This window comes from Apodemus sylvaticus, chromosome 5 (genome assembly GCF_947179515.1).
Source record: "Apodemus sylvaticus chromosome 5, mApoSyl1.1, whole genome shotgun sequence".
Lineage (NCBI taxonomy): Eukaryota > Metazoa > Chordata > Mammalia > Rodentia > Muridae > Apodemus > Apodemus sylvaticus.
The window spans coordinates 147101786-147116775 of NC_067476.1; the positions used below are offsets into that span (position 1 = coordinate 147101786).

The 14990-nt window shown below is 43.5% G+C and overlaps 1 protein-coding gene across 1 annotated transcript in view; it reads right to left on the minus strand.

Annotated features, from left to right (window-relative positions):
- Ptprt (protein tyrosine phosphatase receptor type T) overlaps positions 1-14990 on the minus strand; it is a 1128608-nt gene that overhangs the window by 30814 nt on the left and 1082804 nt on the right. The window contains exons 19-23 of the mRNA XM_052184183.1: positions 6929-6965; positions 5400-5497; positions 2418-2477; positions 1629-1745; positions 288-442 (exon numbers count right to left, since the gene is read on the minus strand). Coding sequence (XP_052040143.1) covers positions 288-442; positions 1629-1745; positions 2418-2477; positions 5400-5497; positions 6929-6965 — 467 coding nt within the window. The remainder of the gene's footprint in view (positions 1-287; positions 443-1628; positions 1746-2417; positions 2478-5399; positions 5498-6928; positions 6966-14990) is intronic.

The window sequence follows — 14990 nt, forward strand, 5'->3', positions numbered from 1 at the left end:
GAAGTGAAATAATATGGGCAGATATACATGGCAGGCATATCAGGTGTTGCTAAGCCCCGTTGTATCCCTTGGAGTAACAACTGTAACAGTAACTTAACCATTACAGCTGTTGTTGTTGGACCTCGGGATCTAGGTCTCTTCAGAAGGTAACAAGGCTCTGGGCCATAGGAGGAGGAGTCTTAAAGCCAAAACCCAAGGCCCTGGGACAAGACAGTATCACCCTCACCCAGAGAACACATCCACAGAGGTCCTGTTGATTACGGAACTGGGATGAAGGTTTGACTCACCTGCAATGGACCACTATGGGTCCAGCTTCTGGGGGATTGAGGAACTTGACCTGGCGAACAAAGCCCAGAAGGCCAGTGGCATAGCAGGGAACACCATGGTCCGGCCAGCTGGTGAAGTGGAAGAGGCGGAGCTCTCGGATCTCATGGTAGCCTTTCTGAGGAGAGAATGGGCCTCTGTTCCTTCACTTGCTTCCTTCATTACTTTCCCAGTGTGATGTGGGGGTGGGGGTGGGGAGAGATGGGGTGGAGGGTGGGGTTTGGGGAGATGAGACCCTTGCTGGGTGAATGGGTGTTAACTCAAAGTAACTATGCTCAGTTGCTTTCGGAAAATATGAAACCAGTAATTTCTTGAAGGACATCTTAAAAATGAATTAATGTATTTATTTATTTTTATGTGTACGAGTATTTTGCTTGCATATCTTCAGCAGATATTAGAGCATTTCCTAGCCAGAACTAGGAAACCTCCATTTTATTTTTCATCTACCGTTAGGTAATACTCACCAAGGGTCATCTTTTCCTAGACATGTGCTAGGCCCTTCAAAGAGGTGATTTAAGCCATAGTTCCTGCCCCTGGAACAGCTCCTGGCCTCACTGAGGAAGGAAGACTTCTACATGGATAGTTTTACTAGGGCAGCGCTTCTCAAACTTCCTAATGCTGCAACCCTTTAAAACAGTTCCTCATGTTGGGGCATCCCTCAGCCATAATGTTATTTTCATTGCTACTTCATAACCATAATTTTGCTACTGTTATGAATCTTGGTGTAAATATCTGATATTTCTGATGGTATTACACAGGCTGAGAACCACTACACTAAAGTATAGGAAGGAATTATCTGACATGACTGGAGAGGATGAGAAGTCAGACAAATACCAACTAGAGGACCAAATCGCCCTGGTTGGGATCAGTCCTAGACTAGATTCCCAGCCTGGCAAATGCTGCCATCTTTTTGCTCTGTGCATGACATGTTTTTGACCCTTGGCCAAGGATACTATTCCTCTCATCCTTTCCTCTACTGGAGCCTTCTCAGTCCCAATTTTCTCTACAAATTATTTTGGCTCTAGGGGTATGTAATGGAGTACATTTAAATCTCTTGTGCCCTCTACATTTTTACCTCCATCCTTTGGTAACCATATAGCTTTCATAAGCATGTATCATATCCTTAGTTCATTACATTGTCTGTTGAAGTCTGTCTCTCTAGTTGAGGAATCCATTGCAAAATCTATTCTGACTGTTGTATCATGTCAACTGGGCACAAATCAGTCCCTTGCTCTACACTTTCTGCATGAATAGACCAACCAATTGGCTTAAAAGAGGGAATTCCCATGGAAAGGGAAACTTACCTTCTGAACTGTGAAGGTGCGGATGACATATTCTGCCAGGGGTTCTGTTTCTATCAGGGTGACTTTAATGTCTCCATAGACCTCTGTGTCATCTGGCCAGTATCTGACACACTTCACCTGTGGCCGAGTGAAAGACAGGGAGAGGATAGGGAGGAGATGCATAAACAGAGTGTAGAGGATGAGAAGCCACCTCCTTTGGTTTTCCCATCCAAATAAACCCAAGGGTGACTTTGGAGGCATTTTAGCCCATGGGACACTCAGTAGTCAGGGATCAGCAAATTGTGCAGGGCTAACTCACTGCCAGAGTCATTGGGGCCATTATAATAATAGCACTATCTTCTCTTATGGCTCCTAGTGGTTTTCCAGTACCTTGCTATACTAAGTCATCTGAAAGAACTAGCTAAGATGGGAGGTTTATCATCTCCATGTAGCAGATAAATAATAATACTGGAGATTGGTGACTTGTTCATTTCCTTCAGCGAGGAGCCGCTGAGCATTATCGTCTGAGCAAAGTTGAGAAATCAGGCGGGAAACAGCAAGGAGGGAGAAGCAGACACGATTAGGAGAGGGTCCTTAGAAAGATGTGGTCCCTGGGGGTCAGAAGGAGAAAGGCTCTTGGTTGGGGAAGAGACAGACAATCCTGAACTCAAAGGGAAGATGTACCACTATTCTCTGCCCCAGCGGCAGGTGCCTATGCTAATAGAAAGCCATTCCCATGTTTGACTCTAAGTTCCACAGAGAGAAAAAGAAATCATAGTTTCCCCCTTAAAATAACAAAAGCGTTATTACCATTCCGGGGGACGCAGCACGGCCTAGCGTGGCAGTTCCCACAGTGTGTTCCGCTGGGTGCTAATAGGTGTTAGGTAAACAAAAGTAAAATAAAACAAAACAAAACAAACAAAACAGAAACAAAACAAAACAAAAAGAGGTTTTTGTGGTCAAATGAGTTTGGGAAATGCTGTTTCAACAAGTTAAACAAGCTGCTTTGGTAAGGTGGCTTAGTTCTTTAAAAGTGCTAATATTATTAGTAAGTATCTCAAAGTATCTTAGGACTCTCCAGCGGGGGCAGAGGATACAGCATTTCCCAAGCGTATTGAACCGGACCGTGGAACCCTCTGCTTACTCGTCATCCTGTGGGCTAGCCTCCCTGGGAATCCACTTAGGGGAACTCTCAGTGTACGACAGGGTTTGGAGGCAAATGGACATTGCTGGTTTCTGAGCCCTTGGATCTAAGTACCTTCTAGAAAGAGCCTCAGACTCCTACAGCTAATGAGAGCCAATACTTACCTTGTCTAGCATTGCCTATTAAATGGTCTATGACTTATTTGCATTACGTGGTGTTAATTATATGTCACCACAATCTTAGAAAATATGTTCCCCCACATTCTACAGGTGAGGACTTAAACATGGGGAAGCCGAGAAAATTGTTCCAAGTCAACAGCTGGCAAGGAATGGAGTAAGGAGCTAACCCAGACTGTCTGACTCATAACCAGGAACACTGCCTTGTGATTGCTGTGCCATAAATATAACTCTCTCTCTGTGTGTGTGTGTGTGTGTGTGTGTGTGTGTGTGTTGGCCACTAGCAGGAGTTCCATGATGAAACTGCTCTTTCTCCCAAGTTGCCCAATTTCCATTCACAGTCCAGCACCAGGAGAATTCATTTCAAAATGTGGAATGTGCTGTGTGCCAGACTGGAATGCTCAAATTCTGGGCATAGATAAATTCTGTTATCTACTAGAGTTGTAGCCTAAGGCTTATTCCCTGGGGAAGCAGCTGAAGAGTCAGAGCAGCTGGAAGTGGGGGGGGGCAGTCTGAACAGTGGGGGGGGGGAGTCTGAACAGTGGGGGGCAGTCTGAACAGTGGGGGGCAGTCTGAACAGTAGGGGATAGTCTGAACAGTGGGGGGCAGTCTAAATAGTGGGGGATAGTCTGAATAGTGGGGGGGCAGTCTGAATAGTGGGGACTGTCTGATCAGCAGGGTTTCAAGTATTAAAATAAGAGTCAAAAGTGCGATTATAATGATTGATTCAAGTATCCACCCTTTTCCATCTATGCCTTATCTGTAAAACTGGGAAATAGGTCAGACGGTGAATGTTCAAGGATACTCACTCACTTACCCCTGACCCACGATTAGCAATGTGATCTCCACACTCTTTCAATACAGTATGACAGAATGAATAGCTTCTTCTGCCCCACCACTGTGGCCAGCACACTTTATCCCTATAGACTAGCCATAAGAACTTACCTGTCCACTCTTGTTATGGTTTATATACACTATGGGAGCCCTTTGAGTCTAGATATTTGTACATCAGCCTTTCAACTGTGCAGCCCGCCCATCCACCCACAGCCCATAGTTAATCAAAGGAACAAGAGCAAAACTGGAAATAGTAGCCCGTTTCCAAGCTCTTGCTAAGGACAACTTAGGACCAAGATAGAACAGAGAGGGAGACAGAGGCCTGAGCCCTGAAGAACAGTGAGGGTTCATAGGCAGGAGAGGAAGAACAGGCTGTTGAGAGACGATACATGGAGAGAGAGAGATGTGGAGGCCTAGTTTGTCAACAGGAAGGGAGCCATGTTGACTGGTGGAAGGAAGAGACTGATGATGTTGAGGAGGGTGGAGGAGAAGCCAGTGGAGACACAGAGCATCGTGTAAGTCCTTGAGGCTCAGCAGAAAAGTGGGAACAAGGCAGGCACTTTTGTTTGGCTTTCTAAAGGTTCTAACTTATTTTATAGTCTTATCATTTTTGTGGGTTTTTTTTCTGACAATTTTGTAAGAAATATAATTTATTCAGATTACTCTCTTCCTCTCCCATCTTCCCCTCATCCCCATCAATCTGCCCTCCCAATCCCTACCACCCTGTTGACTGTTTGATGACCTCTGTTTTTGTTTTGTGACTCATGTGCTGGTGGTTTTTGTCCTTATGAGCATATTCCTAGGCTGAAGGAAATAATTCAGCGGTAAGGAACAGTATTATTTTTTCAAGTGAAAAGGGAATATGTGAAAATCTCTGAGCCTTGGTGGGTTGCACCTGATGCTATTAATATGTCTGATCTGCCCTGCCTGGCTCCTTCTCTTCAATGACACATCTTAGTTATAGGTCCCTCCCTCCTCCTTTCAAAGCTGAACATGTCACTTGCTTCTCGGGGACTTTTGGTTGCTTTCCTGTCCTGCCCCTCTGGTGTCTTTGCTAGAGTACAAGTTCATTCTCATCTTTCAGGCAAGACCAGGTTCTTTAATGGATAAGGAATGTTGGGCTAACAGATGAGGAGATCCTGTAGGCAAACGAAGATTTGCAGAGACTTCTCAGAAAGCATCTTCCAAGGGGTGGTCTATCAAAGGCAGGTACTTAGTGTTTGTCATATTGTACTTTGTCATAAAAATGGCCAATATTCAACCTTTTGGGGTCAACAAAAACAGCTCTTTCTCTTGGCTAGACCTGATACTAGAAGGGAAGGATGTGAAGATGGTTGCTGATATAAATAAGAGTATACATCTGTAATATGTTGGCAAGAGAGTTCACATCTGATGGCTTTCATTTTCTCAAAATATATGAGATGACATTGTCAATGGAGAACGGATAGAGATGGGATGGGAGAGCTGACAGAATGGAACGCAGCTCAGATGTGAGGTAGAAGGACTGGTACCCCATCCCTGTAGGCTGCTGTAAGGGTGTGGTGACTCTCTGGAAGCTGGTGGCACAATGCAAGCAACAGGTGCCCCAGAATTTGTCTTCTCCTCCCTCTGCCCACATGACTGAAGGGGGAGGCTTACCCTGCCCACTTCCACAAGGTTTGTGACCATGACGATGCTGGCAGAGTTCTCCTGCCAGATCATTCTCCAAAAGTCCTTCACGGTCTCTTGCATTGGACCTGGTAACAGAAAGGGTGATGGGGTTAGAGACTGCAGATATAATGTGGTTGCTGAAAGGTTTGTCTCTCTTGGCTGTTTAATCACGGTTCTATACAGGTGGGTAAGAGTGAGGCCAGGGGAGCCTCAGTGGGATACCAAGTAGGTGAGACAGAGCCTGGAGATGAGTCTTTGGACACATCGGCTCACAGCAGAGATAAGAAAATCCACGTGCTTGTGGTCTGCAGCACGCTCTCCATCCTCACCCTCACCCTCACCCTCACCCTCACCCTCACCCTCACCCTCACCCTCACCTAGCTCCACTTTTCTCTGATTCAGCACTTTTTCTGGACTATAGTGTATATTGTGCTCAGGGGACAGCTGGATCTCAAGGAGAGCTAGCAAGGGAGTTAGGGTAGGGTGGGTGGAGCTGCCCAAAGCAAGAGGGTGCAATGCTTTCAGTTTGACCAATGCTAGAGACATTCTTCTGAAGCTTGACCAGAAAAGGAAGGATTAAAACATAGAAAGCTAAAAATAATAATAATAAAAGAAAGAAAAAAGGAAAAAGAACAGACAAGCAAGGAGTAGAAGATAGGATCTGACAGTTCAAAGCAATTTTCTAGGAAATAACTCTTAATATCCTGGGTCTTCATAATTTTTAAAATTACAAAAGCAATTTATGCATTTGAAAGAAAACTTGAATAGTATTTTTTTTCTGTGTTTTTGTGTGTACAAATGTATTTGCTGAAATAAGTACCAGGTCTATCATAAGAGTTTTTTTTCATGTCCTCAAAAATGATATTTTTCATAGTTACAAAGTTTTCTACAACATAGAGACACTGTATGTTATTTAACCAACCTATCTATTATTGGGCATTTAAGATTTTCCCACTTTTTCCTATTACAGATGACACGATAACATTGTGAAGAATGCTTTTTATATATGTCAAGGTCCACATGTGTAATTATCTGCAGGGTTTCTCCCGTGGAGGCTTTAAAAGGCATCATCAATTTTAAGCCTTCTGATAGCATACTGCCACACTGCATCCTAGGGCAACTGGCTGCATCTATTTTGTAGACAAGCACTGGCTACATCTGCTGAGTGGTCCATTGAGGCTTTTATCTTATGATCATCCCATGCATGGTCTCTTATCTCTTACTGATATTTCCTAGTGACAGCTCTTTCTCTTGTCATTCTAAGCTGGAATTGTCATATCCTCACTCCTCAAGGACTTCTGGAGGCCAAGCTGACCTGTCTCTCTGGCTTCTCTGTCTGCAAAAGTTCACCCCCTTTCTTTAGGGGAAGCCAGGCCACCAGCAGAGAAAGATGTTTGTGAAAACACAGAGAGAAAGAATGGATAGCAAGGCTTACTTTGATTTTATTTTTAAATCCCCCTGCCTTGATATCCTCAAGGATATCAAGAGTGACCCAAGAGTCATTCCAAGTCACTTACCTTGGGTTGCAATGTAGTGCCGGGGTCGGTGGTACCCCTGGATAATAGGAGAAAAACACATTGAAGGGTTTCCATTCAAAGCTTGAAAACAACATGATATTAATACATATCTCCTCCCAGATACCTGGTATTCTCATAGGCAAAGTGAAGATGGCGTCTCAGAGGAGTGTTAAAGACCATGTAAGACCATATATGTAGAGCATGAAGACAGTTAACTTTGGCTGTTATTGTGACAACCTATGAGGGGCCCAACAGGTTTGCCATAGGCAATTCTTATGCTTATGTAACCCAAAAATACAAGTGGGAAGGCATTCCAGGTTTATGGTGCACAGCAACATCAACAAGCCTTTTCTGAGCCACAATCATATACAGATCCACTACTAGGCCTACCATGGGCACCTGGATTGGAAACAGTTCTTTTCTGACTGCACAGTGTTAATAATGAGAGAGAGAGAGAGAGAGAGAGAGAGAGAGAGAGAGAGAGAGAGAGAGAGAGAGAGAGAGAGAGATTAGGAAGGATGTCACATTGCTTCTGTCTGGTGCTAGGGAGTTCTGGGTACAGAGATGACAATGTGGAAGTGTGAGATCAGACAGCCAAGAACTAATCTAAAGACCAGTTTGTGATTTCCCTAGCTATTTCAGAGTGCTCCCCTAAGCCCTGATGTGCTCTGGCATGGAGCTAACTCAGTGCTTCATAGCATCCTAATCATGAGGGAAGAGGTTATAGATGATACTGTCTTTTCATTGGGAGTGGAACAGATGGGGGGCCTCCTTTGTTACAGAGGAATAGTGTCTCTAGTGTATTACATTGAAGAAAAGCTTAAGTTTAGTATAGATCATCAAACATGATTAGCATTTAGTGACTAGATGGATGGGTATGGATAGATATACACAGTTAAATTTTAATGGGTTATAATGTGTGTATGCACATGTGTGTACACATTTGAATGAATTGTGAATATATGTATACATGCATAGAAGATACTGGGTGACTTCATAGCTCTCCAGCCTAATTTTTGGAGTCAGGGTCTCTGAATAAACCTGGATTTTAGTGAATCACTTAAGTTCTCTGTCCAGTTAGGTTGAGGCATCCTCCTATCAACTTTCTTCCCCTAACCCAGTGCTAGGATTATAGATAGCCACTATGCACCCAGGTTTTACATGCATCCTAGGGGTCTGAATTTAATCCTAATGATCATGTGGCAGGCACTTTACAGGACAGTCTTAGAATGTATTGTTGTTGACAGTTATGGAATATACTTTACACTTACAGTTAATTGTCTCTAGAAATCAAAGTTTGGTGAATAGCTATTTTAGTTTAAACATTGTAAAATTATGTTAGAGAACATGAGGTGAGGTGTCTCAAATCTTCCAGAAAGAAGCAAGTCAGAATTTCCCTAGAGATTTTGGAGTGACTTCTGATAGATTTATAATGTAATCATATTTTTGGGAGAAAGGGGTAAGTAGGAGGCTAGGCCTAGTTGGTAGAACTTGGAGAGTGATCTTGGGGACTCCATCTTGTTCTATCCTGTTGTGTTCCTATAACTTACTTTCTCTGCTTCTTGGCTGTGATATGAACTGTTGTGCTCTGCCACACCCTCTTGTTAAGGCAGACTGATTGACACCTTTGAAACTGTGAGCCAAAATAAATACTTCCTCACTTAAATTTCCTTACTCAGATACTTTGTTACAGCAATGAAAAAGCCTAACTTACACGATTAGATTAACCATATACCATGATTACTGCACGTGGTCCCATATACTTGATGAGGACAATCAGTTGACACAACTGACTTCTATAGAAATAGAAACCATTCTCCAAGAGCCTATATAGGCTCAGAGCAAATAGCAAATAATCAAGCTATGACAAACCAACCAGAAAGACACAATATGTGGGTTGTATTTACCATAGACCAACTCAGTTGCCTAGATTTGAATCTTGGTTTCTCTGAGGAAGTGATGGTTTAATTAACTTCCAGTTTGGGCCTCTCCACATTCCTGAATTTCCATTTTGAGCCTTTAACTATCTGCCTAACCCCATTTACAGCTCCTCTTCAGAAACAGTAGGGACATTTGTCTAGAAGACTTAGCATCAGTCCACTTTGCCTTTTCCTGTGTAATGAGGTGTTCTCTCTCTCTCTCTCTCTCTCTCTTACTCTTGGACTTTTGCTTCACTTCCAGTCACTATCTGAGGCAGCATTCATCTGATATGTTTGCTTCTCTCCCCTACTCCCAGTTTGTTTTTCATGCTTCCTTTTTGTGAATGCATGTGTTTGTATGTGTGTGCACAAGTGTGTGGAAGCACATGCGGATGCACATGAAAGTGTACAGAGGCCACAGGCTAGAGGTTGATGTCAGAGGTTTACAACAATCACTCTTCTCAGTGAACATGGAGATTGCTGACTTGGTTACACTGGCCAGGAATCTCCGTGGAACCTACCATATCTACACCAACCCCCTACTGTACTGGCTGGTTTTGTGTGTCAACTTGACACAGGCTGGAGTTATCACAGAGAAAGGAGTTTCAGTTGGGGAAGTGCCTCCATGAGATCCAACTGTTGGGAATTTTCTCAATTAGTGATCAAGGGGGAGGGCCCCTTGTGGCTGATGCCATCTCTAGGCTGTATTCTTGGGTTCTATAAGAGAGCAGGCTGAGCAAGCCAGGGGAAGCAAGCCAGTTAGAAACATCCCTCCATGGCCTCTGCATCAGCTCCTGCTTCCTGACCTGCTTGAGTTCCAGTCCTGACTTCCTTTTGTGATGAACAGCTCTGAAGAAGTGTAAGCTGAATAAACCCTTTCCTCCCCAGCTTGCCTCTTGGTCATGATGCTTGTGCAGGAATAGAAACCCTGACTAAGACACCCCATCCCTAGTGCTGGGATTATAGCAGTGTTGGCAAACATGTTTTTTTATGTGAATGCTAGGGATTAACCTCAGGTTCTCATGGCAAGCGCTTTACTAGCTGAGCCATCTCTCTAGTATGAATCATGAATCACCAGATGGCTTATTCATTTATACCCTTGCATTTATAACCTTGTCTATCTCCTCCCATCTTCTGGTTGTTCAACTGTACAGGGCAGGGCTCAGCCTGGCTTGCTCCAGGCTATGTTCTCAAGCACTGAAATGTTTGTCTTGGCTGCCAACCCAGTTACCCCCTCCCCTGCCCCCCCTGAAAGTATGTGTGCCTCGTGCCTGTCCTCATGTTGCATCTAAGCAAAAAGACCATCTCTGGACTCCAGAAACCCACAAAGTCCCCAGAGGGGAAAAATTCAAACCACAGGATTCTTCAGCAAAGGAGATAAAAGGAAATGTATTGCTCAAATGGGTCTCCTCTGGAGGTTTGCCAAGAGTGAGTGCAGAAAACTTCCTAACCTTAAAAGAACTTTCAGTTCATTTAAGTCCCACCTACACAGCACACAGAGTGACTGCAAACCAGCACTGGGCCTGCTTCCATCTGTCTGTGAACAATCAGAAGGAGGTTTGCATCCAAAACACATTTATCTCACTCTGAACTCCTGCATCTGTTACTTACTGTGGACCCAGCTATGATATTTATTTCCAGGCTTGTAATTTATAACAGAATCAAGTGGCCAATACATTTTCTGGTATGCAAACAGACATGCCAGTGGGCTGATTTCAGACAGCAGCATGCCACGGCCTCCAGAGCCTCTGTCAGGGTTGGCCTCATCCAGCTCATTATACAAAAAGAGTCATTTTAATAAATTGTCAAGATTCAATTGTGGAGAGGGGACTCTCGTTCAAACAGCCAGCTCTTGTCTTTGGGCTGTGGAGACCAGAGTAAAGCAGCAAAGACTAGATAGCTTATACCGCCCCCTCCAGCACCTTGACTCTATTTGTTGGTTATCAGGAATCCCCAGGAGACTACAGGAATATAGTTCTACTAGAATTTCAGGTAGGCTCACAGTTAATGAGATTTCCCTTTTTCTGCTCCATATTGGTAACAGCATAAGAGGTTACTTGTATTCTATGTCTTTTTGTTCCCATGCTTTCCCCATTGTCCTTTCCACACTCTTCTCTGTGCCACAGGAAGTCACCATGTTGTAGACTGTTTTCAATGCTTTGAATTAATCTGGGCCCCAACATCAGGAATCAGTGTTTCCAAATGCTGAAGGTCCTTGTCCCCAATTGGCTTTCAATCGATCAATAAAGAGATAATAGCCAGACTAAGGCAGGACCTTTAGATTTGTCAGGGCTAGGAACTGGGAGAAGGGGAGAATCACTATGACTTGGGGCAGGGTTGGAGTGGGGAGGATGGGACATAAAAGCTGCAGGAGATAAAGCCAATCATCCATGTGAGAATTCGGGATTGAGCCTGGGGTAGCAGAGGAAGGTTTGAGAGGGCCCAGCCTTTAAGCTAGTCATGGCATATCAAAAATTAAGTGACGTGTGTGTGTGTGTGTGTGTGTGTGTGTGTGTGTGTGCGTGCGTGCGTGCGTGTGTGTGTGTGTGTGTGTGTGTGTGTGTGTGTGTGTGTTTCATTAGTGAGTCCAGATAGCTCCTGGGCAGATGTATACATTTGACATGCTGGGAGTCAAAGCAATTTAGTCAAATGGCTATATTAATGCAGGTTCTCATGTCTTCTGGGTTCTATGGGGCATTTTCTAACCAGGAGAGGAAGCAAAAGCTTATAGGTGAGTGGGAGGCTGGGGCACACAGCCTTTTGGTTTTTTCTTTGGCACATCAGCAAGGGCTGGCTTCTCCTTGGCAAGAGCAATACAGCCCAATCCTTACAGTATCCTTACAGTTCTATTCCAATTATAACCACTCTCTTATCTAGCCACAGAACTTCTGAGATCTCTGCCATCTGTAGCCTTAAGGATGCCCCACACAATCCAGTTGGATAATCTGATTTAATACTATTCAGGCTCTTATTAAACGTTCCCTGGTTGGTACATGTGAGCCAGCTTATTTCCTCTTGGAACCCTGATAAGTACTTTATAGTAGTTACCACATACTTGCGGGCTGGCATTTTTTTTATTACATCATGCAGCTATCAGAATGAATAAATGTTTTCTTTACTCACAGTCACAAAGCTAGTCATCAGAATGGCCTGTATTCAACAGGCCCAACAAGGATGGGCTTCATGACTATGTCTCATTAGTCCATGATGCTAACCACTGAGACACAGCTCGGGGCCTGACACTGCCTATTAGGACAGCATGTGGTAGAGACATTTAGCCTGTCTGTACAGTCTACTTCTTATAAAGCGAGGGAGGGGGCTGTGCTGTGTTCTTGCTGTGCAGAGAATTAAAGTCTAGCTGTGTGACCTAGGGCAGCGCTCTTAACTTCAATCCCTGGTTTCCTGTCTTTAAAGGCTAGCAAAAATACTTCATAATGATATAACAGGACAGAAATCACAGACCTGATTAGGACTGGTACTATAGAATTGCTTGCATTTAAAGCAATTTCATTTGTTGCCTACACGACATGAAAATTTCTCTGTTCTACATGTGGTCAGTCGTTTCCTGTACTGTAAATTGAATAAGTATCTAGGAAAAAAGCATGTTTGTGGAGTTTCCATTTAGATATTAAATGCTAGATAGATATGGCAACTTGGGTACATGAGACTCTGCATGTGCTATATCCTTAGAACTGTAATATGATGTGATCATATTCAAGGTGGGAAAAAAGAAAGGAACCAATCAAACCTGTATCAACATGTGCTAACTGAGTGTTCACTAAATGCAGGCTATGGGATGATGTCAGGGGTAAATGTGGAACCAGAAGACTGAGCACTGGGTTGGGACACTCAGCTATGGTTCATACTCAGGTTCTGTCCAGCTATATGACTTTAGACCAACTTTTCAATTTCTCTGTCTGTTTCCCCATCTGCTAAGTGTGAATGATAAGAACCAAGTGAAGTGTTACTAAGAAGTCTTAATAAGTTGGTTCACTTAAAGTACACATGATAGGGCCAGGAGTGACTCATTAATAGGCTACCACCATTGTCGCTGATATTATTATTAGAAGAAACAACAGTTTGGCACTCATGATTTAAACTGTTGTTTCTTTTCTTACCACCTTTGGCTGTGATTCTGGATATGTAACATAACCTGAGAGACCCAGCTTCCTCATCTGGCAATGAGTACTTAGAGTTATCCAGTGAGGTTGAATTACTGCTTAGGGTGACATACTGATCCATGAGAATCGGTCACTAATTCTTAGGTTACTATAATACTTTCTTGCATATCTGGTTTTTTTTTTTTTTTGTCACTTTCTGAGGCAGGACTGAGAAGTCATCTCTTTCAAGAAGCTTTTCATCAGACTCCCTCTTGAGGCTTCAGTATGACAGGTCTGTTCTGGGAAGGTCTCTTTCCTTATCTGACCCCTCTTACCAAACAGAATCCTTATCTGGAATGTCTGTATTTCTAGGACAGAGTGGAAGGTCGCCTTGGTATTTGTGAAATTATTAGAGAGGAAAGCTTGGAACAACACATTCTTGCCGGAGACAAGCTGATTACAATTGAATTCCTCATTTTAGAATCATCTGAAGGGTGACAGAGACAGAGACTACTCTTTTTTTTTTTTTTTATCTCTGATGAAGCTCTAGCACAAGGTCTTGATCACACAGTAGGTCCTTTGTTAGGCAGGACCCAGTAGGGAAGAGGAAAGTACCATGGGCATTTCGGACAGAGGGAATGCAACATGGAGAACTGGTTTTACAGGTTCTAGGGGAGTATGATGGCAGAGAGGAATCACGGGTCAACCTTAAGATAAGCAGTCCCTAGAACCCCTAGAGGAACAATGGAAGACAGAAATCACAAGAGTCCAGGATCTGAGGATGTCTGGAAGGAGCTGGAACTCAAACTGATGGAAGCTGGAGGTGTAGACAGACTGTGGTCATGAAGGAATAGAGAAGAGGCTTCCTGGCTTCCCTCTTCCAGTCATCTCTGGGTGTCTTTTTCAGTCTCTCTATTGAGAAAGCTTTCCTCCTTCTCTGAACACTATGCCCCTGATCACAAGTGCATAATCACTACCGTTTATAAAGCAAAAGAGAGTAGAGAGGCTCAAGGAGATGAAAGACAGAAAACCCCCAGATGACTGAGAGTACTTTTAGGAATGTGATTTTGCTGGGTATTTCCCTTTACACATGAAGGCCAGAAAGCTCTAGCAACTCTAGCATGCATGGCTCTATGTGGGTGGTCACCCTTAGGTCTGACTTGTCTACTTAGCCATAATCAAGATAAAGGAGAAAAGAAAGGAACTGAACTAATCTAAGCTGGATTGGCCTCTGCTGGCTGAGTGTTCACTCTATGTAAAGTGTGGGGTACTATCAGGTTCAAGGCTCATGAAATACTTGTTGAACTAATGAACTATCTAGCTGAGGCTATGTTATAAGAAAATTCACAAGATATGTGACTATACTTCATAGTTGCTCTATAAATATATTTGAGAGTCTGAGGGATCAGTGGGAATCTCTTAAGTCATTTTTCAAGATCTCTGGACTCTGACATGAGACTTGGAGATGTGAGCTTGGATCAGTAATGCTGGGATGTCTACCTGGTAAAAGTGGCCATTGTTCTTTTGTAGACCACTTCTGTGCTCACGCTTCTTAGCTCCTGTTTGATCTGAGTCTCTTTCTCAGTAGTGTTTGGAATTTGGGGACAGCCTCTCTCCTACTTGGTTGTTAGTTCCAGAGAGAAGAGAGGCTCTCCTCTCTCTGATCTACCTTTCCTCCAGTAGCAGATAAATTATAAAGCTTGGTAATCAATGGGATTCCCCATGGTCAAACATCTACAAACATTTCCTTGAAAAGCAGCTTTCTCTTGCTTTCAGAGTTCAACGTCCTAAGTCATCAAGGATCGCATGCCTACCTCATTTTCCAGTATTCCCAGTGTTTAGTCTCTACTATCCTCAGCCAAAGACGATGCTTATTTCTTTCCAGGTGCCTTCCTCTTGGCAAGAACAGTTCTCTAACCAAAGGTCCATCATCCCTCCCTTTGATTGTGAAGTTTACTTACACTTGAAGCTTTGGCTCATATCATTTTCTGCATTCCTGATAGAAATGTGATAATTCCCCAACTCTGAATCCTGACACTATTT